This window comes from Chaetodon auriga, chromosome 5 (genome assembly GCF_051107435.1).
Source record: "Chaetodon auriga isolate fChaAug3 chromosome 5, fChaAug3.hap1, whole genome shotgun sequence".
Taxonomy (NCBI): domain Eukaryota; kingdom Metazoa; phylum Chordata; class Actinopteri; order Chaetodontiformes; family Chaetodontidae; genus Chaetodon; species Chaetodon auriga.
The window spans coordinates 22,964,755-22,985,198 of record NC_135078.1 but is presented as its reverse complement, the minus strand read 5'-3'; the positions used below and the strand labels follow the sequence as shown (position 1 = coordinate 22,985,198).

Genomic DNA, 20,444 nt, shown 5'->3' with positions numbered 1-20,444 from the left:
GTGCAGATTTGGGGCTCGCAGAAAACAGCTCTTCATGAAAGATAAACTTTCCTACTTTTTTAATGCTGTTCGTAAACCTTTGCTGTCACATGGCGCGAGCTGAACGTCCAAAATGGGATGTGAGCGTTTGGTCTTCAGCTCCATGTTACTGTGGTTCATGCTCTGCATTCCTGAATACTGTGTAATTGTACGGGGCCTCTCCTAAACTCTGTCCCTGGGAATTTGATATTTACAGCAGCCCCTGATCGTAATCACCTTGCCGTTCTCGTTAGATTGTATTGAAACTGAAAGAGAGCAACAGCTGTATGTTGTTTTAAATAGCATGTCCAGCCTTGAGTTCTCTGTGGCCTGCTTAGTGTTGTGAAGACATTTTTCAGCAAACTGCAACACCTTATATAAATCAGTGTTAGCACCTCTCTGCTCAAATTGTGCAAGGAGTAATTTATTCAGTATTGACAGAACAAAAAAAGATGACTTTGTCAGGAGATAGGCAGCCCCTTGCTTGTTTTTCTACTCCATTGCTTTGCTTTCAAGAGACCTGATGAACCTTGAAGAGGTAGGGGACCTCATGACCCCTCCTCATCGCGCCTTGTGACTCCTCTAAAGGCTGTTTCTGCAACCCCGAAAACCTATACGTTCGTACTGGAAAATTTATTCTTTACAAAGTTTCAGACATGTAAGAGGATCCCCGGATGCGAAAGTGAATTGAATTTATAGCCAAACCTTTCACTAAGTCATGATTTAGCGCTCAATATCACTATGCGCAGCGTGATGAAAATGAAGCCTGTAGATTGCAGCGGAATGACTTTTACAAATGTTTCAGGTATAAAAATGCTCTGGCGACGTTCCAGACCTCCCCGCAGTCTGCTGACAATACGCATAACTAATCCTGGGGAATGTCATGGTAGTAAGTTGTGCACTGTGTCGCACACTGTGGGAGCTTGAAACTGCTTCTGAGAATATTTCCTTTTTCAATTAGATCCTGCGCAACATACTGAGAATTAGAAGTCAAATTAGATTTTCTGTTCCTAAAATTGTTGTTTTTTGTCATTTAAACTGTTTGCTTCAAGCCTGTTTGATGGATTCGAGCATTTTTTCCTGATATGCAGACGACACTTTTTTGCTCAGGTCTTATTTAAAGTGCTCATAAATGATCCGGGTTTCATTTCTAACACTGGGCCTCTGTGTCCCGGTGCGACGGGAGTGTGGAGGCATACCTGTGGCGTGTGAATGTGACTGTGTGTTTGAGCGGAGCTGGAGGAGCGGGCGGGCGGAGAGGAGACGCAGAGTGGAGTGAGTGGGCTTAGCGGTGGGGTGATAGGGATGTCAGGTAGTAAAATCTGAGATGAGGCAGGGCCCAGAAGTCTGCGGGGTCTGGAGATTTGCGCCTGCACTCGGAGAGCAAACACAGGAGGCATCTGCAGGCAGCTGTGTGTGTGAGGGGGGGAGGGGCTGCTGCTGCTGCTTAGGACAAGGGGGGTGGGGGTGTGGAGCTGGGTGGTGGTGTTGGGTGGTGGTGAAGAGAGAGAGAAGGGGGGGGTGGACTTGCAGAGTGAACACAATCAGCCCTCTGTTTTCATAAGACTTGTGGTATGTGAGAGCAGAAACAAATGTGTTTAATTTAGGCCCTTTTTTTTTTTTTCGCTCGCTCTTGCCTTCTCCACTACACCCTCTTATGCCCACCTCAGTTTTTCAAAACTGACGCTTTCCCTTCAAGATGCCTCTCCTGCCACTGTCAGCTGCTTTTAGGAAGTTTAAAAAAAAAAAGAGCCAAGAAAAGCTTTAAAAAAAAAAAAGGAAGAAACAATCACCCACTGTACCCCGCCAGAAAAAAAAGGCACACTTTTAGCAGACGTACTCAAATTTACTCTTAGAGGGTGGGGGTAAATATTTATCTGGAAAAAGAAGAGAAAGGGATTATTTTTATGTCCTCACTGAGAGTTTAGAGTGATTACCGTGCTGTGGTATTCGCCCTGTTCAGTGTGAGGGGTGCATGCTGGACTTATTATTGCCTCCTAAATGCCTTGGCAGGAAGAGCTGTATTATATTGGTAACCCATGCTGTCTCCAGTCAATTTGTGTTCGGTCATAAATGAAAAATTCAGGTCTCACTTGTGTGTCATTGGCGCAGACTGGGACGCGCGCACACACCTACGCTCAGACGCACACACATTTGATTTCTAAGTCGAGCTTTACTGTAAACATCCAGCCAACCGCTGGTAACCACCCCGTGTTCTGGAGTTAATTATACAGACGTTTACGGCTCTGAATTTCAATGAAACGAGGCTACTCCCCAAACAATAAAAAGCTGTGTTCCAGTGCGACTGGACAAACAATGCCACAGGACATGGAAAAGGACGACGTCTTTGACATTTGAGGAGTAGCCTGACATCAGATCACACTGACATTAAGTGGAGCGGTCTGTGACAATTGAAAGCAGCTCTCCCAGGTACGGGAAACCACATAACTGACTGCACATAATTGACTTGAATAGCTTCGCACCCTCCTCTGTCTTTATGAGATGGCCTTGCTCTTACCAGATGCATAATTATTTTCTTGTGTGTCTAATTACACAGTGAGTTTTATATGGCCTGCTGTTGTGCTCTGTAGCAGAATTACTCACTTATTCCCAACTTAAACCTCAGCGCGAGTGAAGAAATTTTCCTTTAACTGCACCTGATTAAAAGTACCTGAAAGTCAGTGAGTCAGAATAAGAACAATGGCGGCTTCATTTAAGGGCTCGTGTGAGCTCCGTAGTTAAAGCTGTGGATACAGGAAGCAGTAACTCAGGACTGTGTCATGCAAAAGGAAGAAAAAAAATAAACCCCCGAAACAAATAATTGCTTGAGTTGCAAAAATGCAAACTCCTGCTGAAGTCGCAGCTTCACTCACTGGGACAGAATGTTAAAGAAGCTTTTTAGGGGCTTTATTTTGGCCTTGTATTCTGTTAATGCTGTTTTATTACTGAAACAGCACTAAATTCACTCCCAGGACTTTTCAAATAAACCCAGTTAGCTGGCCGGTTTGGCCTTGTACAGATTATGCATGAGGCCGTCACGTGACGCCGGTGCTCATTGATTTTTTTCAAGTTGAATTGTGGAGATTTTCTGCACAAAATGTGGACTTTTACACTTCACTGGCAGCACGTACTGTTAGAGGGCAAAGCAGGTTGTGTGTGTCGCTGAAATTCTGCGTACGCCACACACAGACGTGGATGGAGCCGCGGCCCGGAGTGCGTAACCATCTTGGAAATCTTGGAAAAACCTTGCCGCTGTATTGTTAGGACCTCCCTCACGCTGCCTCCCCTCTTCACTCTCCTCTCTCCCTCTTTGCACTAATAGTTCTTTTGTGTACAAGAGCATGTTAAGAGGCCAATGAGCCTGGCCTTAATAGGCCACGTTGCCATAGAAACCACAGCACTCTGGATGTCTGACCTTTGACCCAGTTTTTTTTACCGGCTGTGAATAAGAGTGCAGGACGACCAACCAGGTCACAATAGAGGCCCGGCGAACTGAGGGAGTGCCCCTGTCATACTCACTTAACTTCATTCCTCTGTGGGCTAATGGACACTTCAAATGTGGTAGCCATTAGCAGGATGCTATCTCCAGCACAGGCTTCTTCTTCGTGGTTAATTTCATGTAAACTCAGAGATCCGAGCTGAAAAAAAGACAAGGGTAGTTCTTGCTGGGTTTTTTTTTTACGGGTGCCTGATGTGACTGATTGGTGCACAGCAGGGTGAGAAATCCAGCCTGCGTTTGGATGAAAAAGACTAATTTCTCTGCAGTTAAACTCTCACCAAAATATGTTTGTCTCTCTCCCTTTACCCCCTCCTGTAAGATAGCTTTAATTAATAACTTCCTCCCTGACTAATCTACTTACTTCATAGTGGACCGGATAATAGGACATGGTCCCCATTCAGAAAAATTTGCAGTGGCCCAATAGTGCATTGTGGGTCTGACCAGCTGAGCTGCTTGTCGTTTCCCCATCAATTACACACTAATTAGCACAATGACTGCCGAGGTTTGCTTAAGAATTGTCAGTGTAATTGCCTGTAATGTTGGCAAACAATGAGCCTTAATGCAAACTCTGAGACAAGGCGGGGGCTTCTTATCACATTGTCTTTGTCCCAAAAGCTTTAATTGTGTTTCATGCATAGATCAGGTTGAGGTGTCAATGGCCCGGCATGAGCAGGTGATATCAGCAGAGCAAACCAGGGAGGGCCGGTCGTGCAGGGGGCCTGACGGGGCCATTGTCTGAAGCCGCTGTTCATATGGGCAGGGGACGGTAATTAACACCTCAGCCAAACAGCAAGCTGTGCGGCCCATTTGTTTTCTGTTGGGGGGTAAAAGAAAACAATGGGGAGGGGTCCTCCACACAGTAGGTGATTGACATTATCTGCTGGAGCGATCTGAGGAGGCATTCCTGCTGCTCTGCCACAAGTTGGGCGAAGCAGCAGTGCCAGGCCTCGTCTGAGCTGCGTCTTTAATTCACTTTGACTGTGAACGACTGTTTGCTTTTGACTGATTGAGTTAAAGTAATTCAGCATAAAATGCAATAAATATATATATAACATGGTTTGGTTTAGATGGCAAGTTATTAGGCGTATCTGCTGTTTTCCAGAGTCAACATATGTTTTGTGCATAATTATTGTAGTTTTTCACATTTTATGAGGACATAAATATTAGTCTATATTAGTATTATGTTTGACTTTACTTCTTGCCTGACTGACAGCCATTATGACTTCTCACCGCAGCCCTGAAGCGGGCAGATAGTTGCGAGCAAAGTTTGGGATTTTTTTCTGTCCTGTTGGCAGAGAGTCTGACTTAGTTTGACAGCAAATGTCCAGACATCTGTCTCTTCTCCGTGCTCTGATGTTGGCCTGCAGTATGGCACCACACACTTCAGAGATGACAAAGACTCTTGGCTGTGTTTTCCACCGCTCTGTGAGAGCAATGTAACAATTAAAACCCAGCTCTGGCAGGCCACATGCCCCAGAGCATATGTCGCATTCTCTCTGTTCAAAAAACCAAAGGGCTCCAGTGTAGCTTTTTGGAAAATTTCAGTGGCATCACTGCCACCTTTGTCGCATCTGGGTCCTGTAAAAGTAGCACATTCTACTGATGTCTATTCTGAGTGTTGGAGGCAGCAGGGAAGGCTGGAAGACAATTAGAGAGCTATGAAAATGGACCAGCTAAACTTCACTTTAGTTACACATTTCTTTCAGTACTCTGTCCGAGTCTGTTTACCAGAGCTTCCAGCTCCCATGCTGACACAGACATTGCTATGGGCCCTGACCATATGTCTGTATGTGTTTCCAGTAAAATAAGGGCACGTGTAAAGCATTACTAAATGTCAGTTGCATTGATGTTACTCTACTTCCTGTTTCTATCTCGTACTGACATTTAATACCACGTAAACCATGTCACGCCTCTTTGAATCATCCATTTTAAGTGCTGGCTCTCCTAACTTTTTCTTACACTTCCCTTGTGTTCGTTTTTTCTTTTTCTTTTTTCACCGTAACACCGAGAAAGTTTTTGCTGAGCAGCACGGCCCACAATTCCTCGCCTTTTGTTTCCTGAAACAACTCACAGCCCTCCCTCTCTCTCCGCCTCTCATGTGTTAGTGAGTGGTGTGCTGCCGCAGTCCGGACTGCAGCTAATGTGACAGCGTGCGGCTGGCATCACCTGGCTGGATGTTTCAGGCAGTGTGTGAACAGTTGCCCCATAGGCCACACTGGCAATTAAAAGAAAAGTAGGCGCTCAGAAAAAAGCGCCCGGGGGCATGTTCCTCGGTCCTGGCAGAAGCTGTCAAATAAGGGATGGATTGGGTGGGAGAGCCGGGGTGGGCACGGCCGGGCAAGACCAAACGCTCACAATAGCGCTTGTTTCATTTGTGGAAGGACTCATGATTGACATAGATTAGACAGAGAAAACTGCATTGTTTTGGATTTTCTCTCCAGAGAGTAGCATTCATTAGGCGCCATGCACACAGCAGAGTAAAGTTTCAATAGGGAGCTAGCAGCCTCTAAAAGCAACTGCCTCCTGACAGTTGTATGGACTTGGGCCCATTAGTTGGAACCTACGATTCAGCCTTGAGCAGTATAGTGAAAATGAAGAGGGCTGATGTCAACTCCAAGAATTTCCCCCCTTTTCGAAGGGAAAAAGGGTCCCCTTCCCCCTGCCTCGGTGCTCTGTTGGACCCCAGCTGTCAGGAAACAATACCCTCTGCCTGCTCCGACAAACTCATTCCTGAAAATGTTTTTTTTCCCTCCTCTCCCTTTTCCCCCTCCTGCTATAATGTCTTTTCCATTTTTAACCCACAGCCATCCAAGCTTCCTTCCTCCTTACAAACCCTGAGTGATGAATGAAGATTTAAAAATCAAAACCTGAATGCATGACTCCTCCAGTTTGCTTGTTTGTCATCATTTATCCTGCACCAACTTTTGAAACGGAGACAAAGCGGTGCATATATTCTTTAACTGGTTTTGTCAGTCCTTTTTTTTAAGTGGCAGATACTTTTTCTTGTCTTCACCATTCATCAGATGTTTGCTGTGGGTGGATGTTGTTTGTGCATTGGAATTCGTGCTATATAAATAGAAACAACAGTATACATTGTAGAATGATAACAGAAGAGTCATGGTGAGATCGCCTGTTACGGACAGAATTTATCACCCGTAATACACTTTCATGCCTAAATGCCAACTTAAATAATGAACTAGGATACTTTTATGTCTCTACACTACATGAGACTGGATGAGCCAAACACAACTTATAATATAAAACCTTTTTAATTAATTTGAAATTGCACCAGGGAGAAAATCCACATGCATGACAAGCTGCTGTGTCCGGTATTTAAACTGATTCATAAACCAGATGGTTGAGCCGTGCTTTTGGAGCTCTGGCTTCATGCTATCTCCATTGCTGGAGGAACAAAAAAAAAAAAAAAGAGAAGAAAAGTTCAGCTTGTTGTATCAAGCAGTAAATCACAAAAACCTCTCTTGGAGTACACAGCTCTTTCTCCATGGCACTGGGCAGCAGTAATCGGGTGGTGGAAATCTTTGTGACATGTGAGGGGAAAAAAGAGGGAGAGCAAACACTTGCACAAGACTTTATGATAAGTTTGATGCATGGGTGAAAAATAGTGATAGTGAAAGGAGGAGGGGCTGCGTTTGGGTCAAAAGGCCAAACTAATTGAGACGGAAAGGCAGGACTTAGCTTCGAGGGCGCAGCACAGCCTTTCGCTGCTCTGTAAACGGGGCTTCCTTCCAGCTGTCTCTTCCCACCCGCTCGGCGATGGGCGCCCACAGCTGGCCTCTTGTTTTTCCTTGACAAACGGCAATTTCACAGTCCTCCACTAGTCCGTTGTGTTCACATCACTCTCCCCGCTCTCCCCCGTGCCAGAACTCGCTGTCTGACTCCAGCAGCAATGTGGGTCCCGTACAGGTGTCTGCTGGAGATCTCTGCGGGCTTGACACCGTTCATACCGCTTTAGCACGCTGCAGGAACAGATTCAGTTCCTGCAGTTGGTCTGCATTTTGTTAAATCTTGTATGTTTTTATGACTGTGTATGTTTTTCCCTGCAGTCTGGTTCTGTTCTGTAATTCTGTTCATTTTCTCTCACCCACAGTACCTGCAGATGAAATGGCCTCTGTTGGACGTCCCTGGATCTGCAGGACTAAAAGACTCCCGTTCTCCAACACCAGGGCATTTAGTAAGTAGACACTCAAAGTAAAACTCAAGCCAAAAACTCAGCTATGGTGTAAACACCTGAAGCAGGATTTTGTATAGGAGCACAGATCACATTTGAAGTCAGGATTCATCAATTTATTATCTATATATTCATCAATCTTTCAGATGGCTTGGTTGGTTGGAGGAGGGAAAGTAAATCACAATTTCTACAGCAAAATTTCAAATGACTGTTCCTCATTGAATTCATCACTTTGTGGCGCTAATAAGGTGTTTCCTCCAGGCTACGTCCTACCGGACATAAACCTAATTATCAGACAAATCAAGTAAACTTATTGGGTGAATCCGTTTATCGCAAATCATATGAATAATTAACTAAACTATCACCATAATGTGGTTATTCACAATAATGGAGTTATTGTGAGCATGTAAATGTGCTGGTTCCCATCCATCCACCCGCAGGCTGAGCAGTCTGTCTTTACCACAGTAACTCAGCCTCCATCATAAATCTCTCAAGTCTGAGCCTCCTTGCCATTCCTGATCTTTCCCACGCAGGTGTGAACTAGTCATCACGGTGTCTCACTCTGGTTTGACAATGCGGGCCCTCAGCAGACCTGTTTGCTTTGTGGCTTCGCTGAGGGACGTGTGTTTGGGATCGAAAACATTAGATAACACAAGGCCAACAGCATCTATCTCACATCTCACCTGCTTGATTGTATCTGGGTGTTTTCTGGTTCAGGAAGTCAAGCTCAGCCGTGCGTGGAGCAGAAAACTACTGTCACAACACTTAAAGTAAAAAGAGGCGTTGTGACTCAACCCCTTGACCTTACATATCCTGGCCAGACGTGCTCGCTGAGTTTGTGGTTGATTTGCTGCATCCCATAATCACCGTGATGCACATGACAAAGTCCTCATTGAGTGCAGTCAATGGCAAATTGTTGTGAAGGGGCTGAGTTTGCTCATGGGAATCCAGGACTGACTTAAATCTCAATGGAAACCAATTAAGATATTTTATTCGAATAAATGCTGACCCGTCATTGACCCTGTTGATTTCTCTGGAAATGGAATACAGCAGCTTCTGTGTGACGTTTTGTTGCAGAAAACTGTTATAGAGCAATTTAGCCGCTAATGTGCAACACTATGGAATGAATGAATCTGCGTGATAGGCAGAGAGAATGAAGACAACAGGTCACAAACAATGAGTAATAACAATTGAAAGGAAATGAAAGCACGCTGACTGAGGTCGAGTTCCTCTTCTGTCCTTCAGTGCTGCGACTTTTCATGTGGCTCTGTGATTGGTGCTGCTCTGCATTTGTTTGTCCTTCATCTCTTTGAATTTCATTAATCCAGCAAAGTCAGTGCAGAAGAGACATTGTAGAAGACGGAGAATGTGGGGGATCAGACTGTTTTCTGTCAGAAATGTTCGGCACATTGTTCGAGTAATACGCAGCCTTCACTTTCGTGTGCTGAAATATGTTCTTTTCTTAAGTTTGCAAAGTTTGTTGTTTGCCAGGTGCATTGAAAAATTATTTAGATGCCTTTCAATCTGTGGAAAGCAGCTTGCAAATGTGGTATATAGGTTCTAGATTGTTGTTCGCATAGATTCTTAGATTGTTTGTATCTTGACTTTTTTGAATGGCAAAAGTTTTTAAGGGAGACAAGACGTGCTGTTTATTATGATCATTTCACTGTGTGCATTGCTATTGAATGGCACAGCTCTAATGAATGGGCCATCTAAGGCCAAACACCTCAAGTGAAATGCTTGAATGGTCAGTTAAGAATATGAGATAACATTATTGTCTTAGACCTCATTTCACACTTTCATTTTAAAGTAGTATAAAAGGTGGGGAAGTTCACTGAAAGTGTAACAGCTTTCAGTTTGTGAACTAAAAGAGGAAGTCGCCATACTTGATCTGGTGACCTGCAGCCAGAGGGTCATTTGATGTGCAGTGGGAAGCTCTGACACTGGGTACGGTGTACCCTGGGCACGGAGCACAGAAAGCGAAACACCCCGCTGTGGCCTTACCCCCCACTCTGGGCCAGGAGCCCACATGCCCCTCTGGTGTGCTGCTGCTGACAGGGAGCCAGGCTGATTATGTGCTCATTACTCCAGCCGAGGAGAGAGAGGGAGAGTGGGAGGGGAGCAGCAGGCTGGCTCCCCAGGCCTGCAGGCTCCCCAGGCCCCAACACTGCACTAATGAGAGCAGGGGGAGCGGATGGGCACACATGGGGGGCCAGGGATTACTGCCCAGGGCCAAGAGGAGCCAGAGAAAGAGACCCGAGGAGAGGAGGCGAGGAGACACCAGCAGGGACTCCTGCAGCAGACCTGTACCTCTGCAGTCATTCTGCAAGCATGTGTTCAGTCTGACACTGTTGTCTTGTTTTGATGATGGACTTGCATGGACTGGAATATCTGTGAGGATCTGCCCGTAGGTACATGTATATCTTATGTTTTCTGTGCATGTCAACTATGCATAATGTGAGCTTACTGATAAGGATTTTACAGTCTATTAGTTGAGAGGCCTGCTCAGTCTGCCTCTTGCAGATGAATAAATCATCCACTGCTGAGCCACCGCATGAAGACAATGTTGATATTTAGTTTTTTGTGGATGATATCATCTCACATTCCCATGTATGCCTGCGGAGATCAATGCAATAATTGTTGCTCGAACTGAAATTGCTTTTCTGCTAATTCTGGCGATGTGGAACAAGATAAGAGGATGTAAAATAGAAATTAGAGAATTCAGGGGATGCGAAAGTCCAGGGAAAGACCATCCTGTCACTGCAGATTGGGTCCATAAGGCCTATATGCAAATTGGAGCCTGCTCTGGCCTGAGATCCTCAATTATTCAACAGACAGGTTTGTTTAGCATTCAGTTGGTATTGCTTTTGGTAGCAATGGTAGTGGTGATGGTGGTGGTGGGGGGGTGGAGGAGGACTGGGAAGAAGGGAACTAGCTTTCCTGTGAACATACCGCACCCCACCATGCATATATATACACACACACACACACCCACACACATACATGCAGCACCCCCAAACCCCCATATAAGCTCCTGTGTTCAGAGGCTGTCTCGTCATGAATAATACATCAAAGGCGCTGCAGGGCCAGGTGATGCAGTACGGGGAACTTGTCAGCCCATCAGTAGTGGCCGAGCTGGACCAGGGAGGAGAGGAGAGGAAAGGGAAAGGGAAAGGGAAAGGGAAAGGGAAAGGAAAGGAAGTCGAGGTGGCACCGCTGTCTGACTCGTGTGTGTCTCGCACTCGTCTTGCACAACGTACCGATTCACAGTCATTAACACTGCGCTGATAATGATGTCAAGGCTGCGCACTTCTCCCTCTGAGGTCATTCAGTCATTTGCAATAATTTGTCCATAAGGCCTATTCTCCACGGCATTACTGACTACACTGACTAGCACTGTTATTCGCGATTAGAAGCAGCTGTGACTGTCAAATGAGGTAGAACTGACCGGAGTGCATGTCTGTCAGTTAGTTATCAGATCACGGCGTGCTCAGTGCTCAAATATGGGCTGATCTTCACTCGACGGGGACACAAGAATCACCCTCTTTGTGTCAATATTGCATTAGCGTCTAGAGTGGACCCGGTCCAGCGTGTCATAAGTCACTTAGTCACCGAATTGTTTCAGTGAATTGAAGTGGCAAGGTCTCGAGCAGCATTCCAGAGATGGCTTTTGTCTCCTTGCATGTGTCGTGTGCAATCTTCAACCCTCAGGGCTATGTGACAGTTTAAGTGAAGATATTAGCTGAAAATATGCTGTTTTTTTTTCTCTCAGAGCGATACATACACTTGCTTTCGACCCACATTACTTCAACAGACCCTTGACTGTGAGTCCGGTGAGATTTTCGCGTTTTGCATTAGGCAGTGAACACCGGGATCCATCATGAAATCAAAGGCTTTGGGAGGACTGAACTGAATACTGATCTTAGGTCTGCAGTCCTGCTGGGCCACTGCAGAGACAAGATCCTCTTCAGAAATGGAATGAGGAACCAGTGCTTTGATTCCAGTCAAAGTCAGATTTAGGATCGCAGAGTGAAATTACATGAGAGTTTCAGATTTCCCAGAAAAAAAGATGTTTATGTATCTCTGTCAGTTTACAAATATTTATTACCACACTGGATCCCAATGAGATTTGTCCATGTTTGTGTTGTGTGCTGATTTTGTTAGAGCTCTGTCAAATTATTTCGTGAGCGCTGGGGATATTCTCTCCGGTAATATGACGCCGCTCTGCCCTGTATTATTTTAAGCAAGAATATTACTGCCGTTGACCTTTTCAGAGGCGATGACCAGGCGTAAAGCACACGTTGTCTGTGATGAATGGCATAGTTTCGGAGCGGTTGATTTTAAGGACATACGACACGGTCAGTCCCCTCTCGCGTCCGCTTCCTGTTGGCGTTGACAAACAAGGCTTGGATTTCTCAGCATGCCAGGCATTCTTTTCACCCCGTCTTTCCTGGAGTTTTGAAAGGCCTCTGAGCCTCCCACCCAGAATCACCGAGCATAAAGACACACAAAGCTGCGGGGTTATTCAGTTTGTTCTAAGCTCTCTTCCCCATCGGCTGTTTGCCTAGTAATTCAATTCAGATGTGCAGGATCCAAAAACATGTTTGCTTGAATGAAATCCACCCCTCCACCCACATTGACCAAGGACTATGCTTTTCTTAGCGCCGTTCCAAGTTGGACAGCCAAGCGAGGTACTGCCACCTCGGCCTTTTTAGTTTCAAACCCTCTTAAGAGACAGACATCTTTTCTCTGCACCGGCTCAGCAACTTTTTGCTGTGTTTTTTTTCCCCTTTAAACCTTCCTGTTACTATGTCCAGTCGCTCTTAAGACCGGTTCTGGGTGTTTTTACTTGCTAGCTGAGAGGCACGCACCGCTTCAGACCTGTTTGCAACAAGCACGTCTATGTAAGAGCTTGATTTCTGTCCGTCAATGCAGATACCATCTGTTTCCAGGTTGCTCTTTATCTGTCCTATCACGTAGATGTTGTTTATATTTAAAACACAGCTCATGTTCCTTGTGGTTTCCTTATTACTCTTTGCTTGTGGACCATGAAGCCAGATGTATGAAGCTGTGAGCTGGAGGAATATTGCCTCTACACATCAAGCAAGTGAAAGAAGGCATTGAAGCTTTAGTGTTTAGTTTTAGTCACGATTGAGCCATTAGTCTGGGTTTTTTTTTAAATTTTATAGGACCGCATGTGATGCTCTCAGAGCTTTGGGGAGATTTTTTAATAAGAATTAGATTAGAAAATGATGCACATTTTGATCGATTAGATTCAAAAACATCCTGATTTGAAGAGAGGAATTTGCTCGATGAAGTATCCATCTTTATTCCTAACGGAGAGATTCTGGCAGCTGGGATGCAGGTCAGAATAGTTTTGCATATGTGCAAACTCCCATTTTTCTCCACATTCAGTCGGGCTGCTGAACTGAAAGGCAGGAGTCGAAACTAGTGCCTTCAAACTTAGAAATATGTTTAGAGCACACGATTGGTGTATTCCAGGATCTGAATTATTAATAGGCATCATTTCGAATTCTCACTGAAGTGCTTCCCAAAATGTGTTGGCACCCAGGTCTAGAGGTCTCGAGCAGCCCTCACAATATAGGGAAAATTCAGGCATATTGTACATGAAGTAGAACAACAAAGCACAGCTCAAATATACATGACATGTGGGACCTGGGATTTCAGCCCAGCGAGTCAACACTATTTCTGCCATGAAGCGTTATCAAAGCCTTTTCTGTGTTGTGTCAAATCGTGTTCTCTGTGCATCATCATATGCACTGACCTTATATGCTCCAACTCTGGAGAAACCAGCTCTGAGCAAAGCGATCTTAATATAGCCATGTTTAACACCAGTAAATATTTTCCTCACTCCATCTGGCATTACCAGAATCAAAGCGTGCTTTAGACGTGGGAGAAACCAATTTGCTAAAGATTTAAAAGGAGGAAAAGGTTGGACTTTCCTTTAAATAAAAGTGGCTGAAAAAAAAACAACAAAAAAAAAAAACGCTACGATTTGGGTACAATTCTAAGCCGCGTGAAGCGAGAGAGTGTACAGAAGTCTCAATGCAAACCTTGTTCCCCGGCAGACCACGTTGGAGAGAGACGAGAGGTTGAGAAGGGGGGTGGGGAGGGATATTGAAGAAAGGTTAGCCTGGAGGAACAAGACTCCTTTCTCCCCCCCGACTCCCCCTCCACCCACCCCTTGACCCTCCCATGTGACAAGTTGAGCCAACAAGTGCTCTATTCAGCCAGGCAGCCAGGGGAAATGACTGCGAGGCTGAGCGATGCCTAATGAAAGTAGAGACACTGGTTATTATTATTGTCTTCTTCGTCCTCGTCACAGACGTAATGCCGGTCAGTTCTCGGCAGGGATCTGCTCTTTCTCCATGTGCGTTGAAAGAGCTGAAACATCCAAGCTGCACAGAGAAAGAAGTTTCATCTCTGCTCTTCGTCACTTATCTGAAGTCACACAGACTGTGAAGTGTTTTTCTCACATTAGGTCCATCTGAAGTATAACGTGGCAGTGGAGTCCACCCATGGGCGTGTGCCCAGTCAAGTGACTGCTGTCAGACAGGCATGATGTCTCCACTTGTTTATGGGTATTCAGTTTACCTTAGCCTGATTGTGTTTGCTTGCGGCCTGCCGGTGTGACTTTTGGACTCGGTGGCACCGTTGTTTTCCTTGTCGGACTGAACAAACAGTTCTCTCCTCCGCTAAATGACCGTAATGGTCTTGGCATGTGTCTGCGAGCCTTTTTAGTGTTTCTTGGTGCCGGTCCAGATTGCATCACAGGGCCGGTCACACGCACAGACTGAGATGTTTACCGTGGAGGGCATTCACACACGATGCCCTGTTTACATGTTTTGAACAATGGCCAGCCGAAATCATGTGTACAGTTTGAGATGGTATCTTCAGTAGCTTTGATGGATTCATTCTATTCTGAATATAAAGTGTCACCTCCTGCTCATAAATTAACTTCTGTCTCTTCTTCTCTTGTTTTTCTCTTCAGTCCAATAAAGTCCCAGTGGTGCAGCATGCCCACCACGTCCACCCACTGACGCCCCTCATCACCTACAGCAATGAACACTTCTCCCCCGGCACGCCGCCGTCACATCTCTCCCCAGAGATCCTCGACCCAAAAACAGGTGAAGTCTCCTGGACGGGTGTTGATTCACCTCACTGTGCATCTTGCATCTCACATGCAATCTGTCCGTCATCATGAAAGGCGGCTGTGAAAGTTACTCAGCTTAAATGCACGTCAGCAATAATGAATTCAAAGCGTGACCACTTGTCACGTTGGAAAAAAGTATTGAAACCTCCACAGAAACCAGGAGCGGGGCGCTCTCACGTGCACAAACGAGCGCACGCCAATGAGCCTGACATGGTCCTGAAGTTTGAAAAGGAAACGGTGTGTTTAGACACATCTTGGCAAAACTGTTTCTGTTTTGGAACGAACTGAAAAAGCTTCTATGGACGTTTTGTGACTTTTCTTTTCCACCTTGAAAACTTGGTAATCACCACAGCTGCTGTAAACTTTCAAACTGCCTCTCAAAAGATAGATTTCAGGTGGAGATGATGGCAAATATTTGCAGAGATGTTAAATATTGTTTTAAATAACTCGTATGATGATACCATGTCACCTCAGCGGGTATGTACTTTTAAAAGCTCATGTCTTCTGTCTTCTGTCTGCAGGTATTCCTCGGACACCTCACCCCTCAGAGCTCTCTCCATACTACCCCCTGTCACCCGGGGCTGTTGGTTCCATCGCACACCCGCTGGGCTGGCTCATGCCACAGTGAGTTTCATTTATCACACCACAGTTAAAGCACTGATGTTTGTAAATTAACGTTGTCAGATCAGTGGCTGAAGTCAACCAGATGCTTGTGTTGAGTTATGGTTTAGGAAAGCCAGACATTGTTTCTGGTAAGTCTAGAAGCAAAAAGAGAAAATTGCTGCCATCTTTGTTTAAAGTAACGTCAGATTTTAAAGCTCTGTTGTGTAAGTGCAGGTGCACCATATCAGTAATAATAATAAATTAAAACATTTGAGTTCACCGGGAGGAATTTATGAACATTTATGGGTTTTGCTACGGCTCTTGTAATCAATTACAACGGTGCTGTTCCACAAGGAGGGGATTTGAGTTGATGAGTCGAGGATTAGTGCTGGTGGGTTAGCTGTCAGCTGTGTTTGATCCACCTCACACTGGAGCTTTCGCTCACTTTGTCTCCCTCTGTCTCTCAGGCAGGGCCAGCCTATGTACTCCATCCCTCCGGGGGGATTCCGTCACCCCTATCCAGCGCTAGCAATGAATGCATCCATGTCCAGGTGAGCGGATCAAGTTCAGCAACACCCCCCTCCCAAAGGGGGACACCTAATATCTGCTGCTTCTATGACATGCTGTAATCACATTTTTCCAGCTTTCGTCGCCAGCGTTTTTGAGCACTCGCTAAAATAAAGGGCTCGTGTGCAGTTTTCAACTTCCACTGTTTGCAATGTTAAGCTGTTCGGGCAACAACGGAAACAGCAGAAATCTTATTTTGACTAACATGCTTCCTTCTGACGAGCATTGTCAGATCACAGACAGGCAGCGGTGTCAGGACTACAAAGGGATGTGAGGTCTAAGTCTACCACAGACAAGTTCAGCTTCTTAAACAGAGTCAGCGCGTCATTAGCATTCAGCGGCGCTCTCCTGTCTTTTCTCTCAGAGCTAAATTTCTGTGGTCAGGCCAATGTTCCGAGCCACTCCACAACACACACACACGCACATACGGCAGAGATGAAAGGGCTGCGAATCGATTAGGACAAATCAAAGCTCATCTGAACCTACACGTCCCATCAGACTTAACTCTCTCACCTTCTTTCAAAATTGGACAGATTTGTAGCGAGCCTTCCGGTGTTGGTATGAGAGGAAATATTCAGAAGGGTCTCTGTGATCAATAGCATGTGTAGCTCCGTCCTGAGACGTACTCACAATCAGAAGAAACCTCACAGAAGAGTTATACTGTTTAATTCTATTCAATGCATCCCAAACATCACACCGAGCCACACAATGTCACGGTGAATTTCTGCTGTGAAGTTCATAATGTGCAACATTATTTGTTAATCAGACAAGAAAAAAAAAAAAAAAAAACTGTGCTGATGAACTAAATTTAAAGCGAATTCAAGTGTAAATAAAAACTTATGGCAACCACCCATGTTACATAAATACGACTGCATTACATGAATGCTAATGGGAGCATTATTTTCAAAATGTGGAGCTTGACTGCATGCCATCGCTCGGAGCAGCATCCAGTTATTCACCAGGGACTAAGTGGGATGTTTACACAGATAGTCGGTATAGGTTTATTACCGGGGGAATGATATGGCACCTCCTTGTTTACACAGCATAAATGATTAAGTGTTTCAAAGGAAAAATGGAAAATACAAGTTCTTAATCACAGATATTTTATTGGAAGTCATATATTTTTTACTTTTTTTTGCTCATATATTTTATATTCCGTCAGTTGAGCTGCTTTCTGCGTGAGCATTTGTAACCTGGAGCTCAGTATCGTTGTGTCTGATGGTTGGAAAGTGTTAGAAAAGTGAGTTAACACTGGGTTGAGTGTACCAAGTACAAGTACTAAGTAAAACCCCAGGTCACCTCGTGTACGTGCATTGTCTCTCATGGCATGTTAAAAGAGTCAGAATCGAGTTATTTTCCATTCAAACATGAACCCGAGTGTGTGATCGAAGGATATGGAGCTTAATTTCCCCCGTTCTTCATTACAATGCTCCGTTGTATTAACAATTGGAAATTGAGAGAGACACTTTGTAAAGGTGTTCTGTGTGGACGGCTGTCAGAACGCTCTCCACGGTCTGGAACGTGGTGAGGAAAGTGGTTTCAGGTGTCACGGCCATGCTGTCGCCATGGTAACAACACACTCCACTTTTCTCCAGCCATTGCTGAATAAAGGGGCTTTTGAAAAAGTCTTTATTTGAACAAAAAGCAAGCGTTTCGCTCATTGTGTGTATGAATTTAGTCTAGACAGACGCAGTAGGCACGGCGAATTTCACCCGGAGGGTAAGGCAGTGCACTTAATGTGCCAAGTTAGCTCAAGCCTTTCTCGTCAGGTTAACAGAGGTTCGCTGTTAAACCCGACTGTTAAAACGCTGCCCTCGTTTGCCCTCTCAGCTTGGTGTCCAGCCGTTTCTCCCCTCACATGGTGACTCCGCCTCCGCACAGCCTCCACCAGACTGGCATCCCCCATCCCGCCATCGTCTCCCCGGCTATCAAACAGGAGCCCAGTGGTGACAACATCAGCCCCTCGATGCATGCGTAAGCACAATCCAAATAGTCTTTTAACTGTATCAAACCCTGCTTTTGCTGCTGCACAGTATTTTCCCTTGTTTCAGGTACCTCTCCACCAATCACGCTCTATTAACAGCATCTTTTTAATGTTTTTGATTAGCAGGAAGTCCCCCGTTCCTCCCAAGAAAGAAGAGGACAAGAGGCCTCATATCAAGAAACCTCTGAACGCTTTCATGCTGTATATGAAGGAGATGAGAGCCAAAGTAGTGGCAGAGTGCACTCTGAAAGAGAGCGCTGCCATCAACCAGATCCTTGGAAGACGGGTAAGTAGCGCAGACACAGATGTGCATGTGACTGTGTGTGTGTGTGTGTGTGTGTGTGTGTGTTTAGCAGCCCTTTGATATCTTGTGTCTTTGTCCACAGTGGCATTCCCTGTCAAGAGAGGAACAAGCCAAATACTACGAGCTGGCCAGAAAAGAGAGGCAACTCCACTCCCAGCTCTATCCAGGATGGTCAGCTCGGGATAACTATGTGAGTGGCGCATTTCCATAATCTGCTCCTCCACGAGTTTTTCTCACTCACGTGAATCACTTAATGATAATAATCGCACTTTTGCTCTGATAAGGCGGAGTGGTTGCGGTCGTACTTTCACTATGAAAAGCTGTTTTTAACGGCTTTCTTTTCATCTGTGCAGGGAAAGCGGAAAAAGAGGAAGAGAGACAACAAACCAGACTCAAAACCAGAAGGTAGGAGGCCTTTTCTTCCTGAACGCCTTATTTGTTTTTTCTTCACAAACCGGAATAAGAAAGAAAAAAGCTGCAGAAACTGAGAAGACGCTGCACCTTTATTCTGCTCTTTCTGTTTACCTTTTCTGCATGCACTCTTTCCTTCACTAACACTTACTAACTTCTTTCCCTGCTTCACTTTGACAAGCAGCTTATGAGGTTCAGTGCTAATAGTGGCAGGTATGTGTGCTGTTGTGCAACCAACTGTAGTTTGCCCAAAATGTCAGAGCTTTCCACACGTCAGTGCACATTTTGATGTAGTGTGTCATGTTCTTTCTTTTTGCGTCATAAATGCATACCATCTGAATATGTTTAACATCCTGTCTGCCTCTCCCTGTTGTAACGTGTCGGTTTGAACGTGTTTCAGAGCTTTCGCCGCCATCATCTCCTCTGTTTTAATAATCACTCGTTCACTTCTGTCGCCGGCAGCATTGAGGGACGTGAACCAGATTCGAAGCCAGCAGCAGATCCATAATTCAGCCTCTTCTCGTCTCCTTTGCTTTCCCCAGACTTCTCGATAAGAAGCAAGAAGCAGTGCGTGCAGTACCTGCCCTCGGAGAAGATGTGTGACAGCCCCGCGTCGTCTCACGGCAGCATGCTGGACTCGCCCGCCACTCCCTCCGCCGCCCTGGCCTCCCCGGCCGCTCCCGCCGCCACTCACTCCGAGCAGGCCCAGCCGCTGTCGCTCACCACCAAACCGGAGGGACGCATGCACCACCACTTCTCTCTACCCGGGAAGGCTTCTGGATCCTCCTCCTCCTCCTCCTCCTCTTCGTCCTCCTCCTCCTCCCAATCCATCTCCATCCCAGTTGGTACTTCAGGTAGCCAGTCGACCGCACCCATCCTCACCCGGCCAATCCCCTTCACCTCCCTGCACCCCTCCATGCTCTCCCCCCCTTCCCCTTTCCATCAGGCAGCCCTTCACTCCCATCATGCCCTGTTCCAGTCGCAGCCCCTCTCCCTGGTTACCAAACCGACTGAATGAATCCGCAAAGGCAATTTTCTCCCATTTATTGTGCTGTATATTGCTTTTTCTTTTAAATAGGTATTAGAACAACTTTTTTTCTAAATAATGAAAAGGAAGAAATATTATTGGTCAATATTTGACTGTCTCCTTTTCTACATCTCTCAATGAACACAAAATGTATTTTTTGTAAAGTTTACTGCAGAACTGGTTTCTTTTTTGCATTTATCCAATGAACCTCTTGTATAAAAAAAACAATGTACATAAAGTTTCTTTATAAAAACAAAAAGGAACAAAAACATGTTTTCTTTTTAGCCAAAACCTGATTAATGTTAGTATTAAGTTTAAGTCATAGTACTGGCCAATAATTGCAGCCCCCTTTTCAATTCACGAGTGTGTGCCCCTTCTTTGACATGTTAAATAAACATTTGAAATTGTTTCTTAAAAGCGGCGTCTCGTTTTGTCTTTTCACTTTTTGCCAGCTGGTGTTTTTGTCATTTAGTTTCTTTAACAGCGTAATGTGGTTTAGATTAATATTCTCATAATAGTGACCACAGTGCATAACAAGCTGATAACTGCCTTCTGTAGGTGTTGAGAATGTAGATTTAATGAACGGTGTGATTTTATTAGTTCATAACTCACCTGTCATTTTTCAGCCTCGTGTTACGCTTCAGCTCTAAACAGGGACCATCTTCATA

General features: G+C 45.2%; 1 protein-coding gene across 3 annotated transcripts in view; it reads left to right on the top strand.

Moving 5' to 3' along the window:
- tcf7l1b (transcription factor 7 like 1b) overlaps nucleotides 1–20,193 on the top strand; it is a 31,591-nt gene extending 11,398 nt beyond the window's left edge. The window contains exons 4-13 of one of the 3 annotated variants that reach the window (XM_076731650.1): nucleotides 7,626–7,709; nucleotides 14,719–14,854; nucleotides 15,402–15,504; nucleotides 15,951–16,034; nucleotides 17,881–18,024; nucleotides 18,158–18,320; nucleotides 18,421–18,528; nucleotides 18,692–18,743; nucleotides 18,934–18,962; nucleotides 19,292–19,413. In XM_076731650.1, coding sequence (XP_076587765.1) covers nucleotides 7,626–7,709; nucleotides 14,719–14,854; nucleotides 15,402–15,504; nucleotides 15,951–16,034; nucleotides 17,881–18,024; nucleotides 18,158–18,320; nucleotides 18,421–18,528; nucleotides 18,692–18,743; nucleotides 18,934–18,953 — 894 coding nt within the window. In that variant the 3' untranslated portion in view covers nucleotides 18,954–18,962; nucleotides 19,292–19,413. Of the gene's footprint in view, nucleotides 1–7,625; nucleotides 7,710–14,718; nucleotides 14,855–15,401; nucleotides 15,505–15,950; nucleotides 16,035–17,880; nucleotides 18,025–18,157; nucleotides 18,321–18,420; nucleotides 18,529–18,691; nucleotides 18,744–18,933; nucleotides 18,963–19,291 lie in introns of all 3 variants that reach the window. The other 2 variants (XM_076731649.1, XM_076731648.1) reach the window with 2 other exon arrangements.
- The last annotated feature ends 251 nt before the right edge of the window (nucleotides 20,194–20,444 follow it).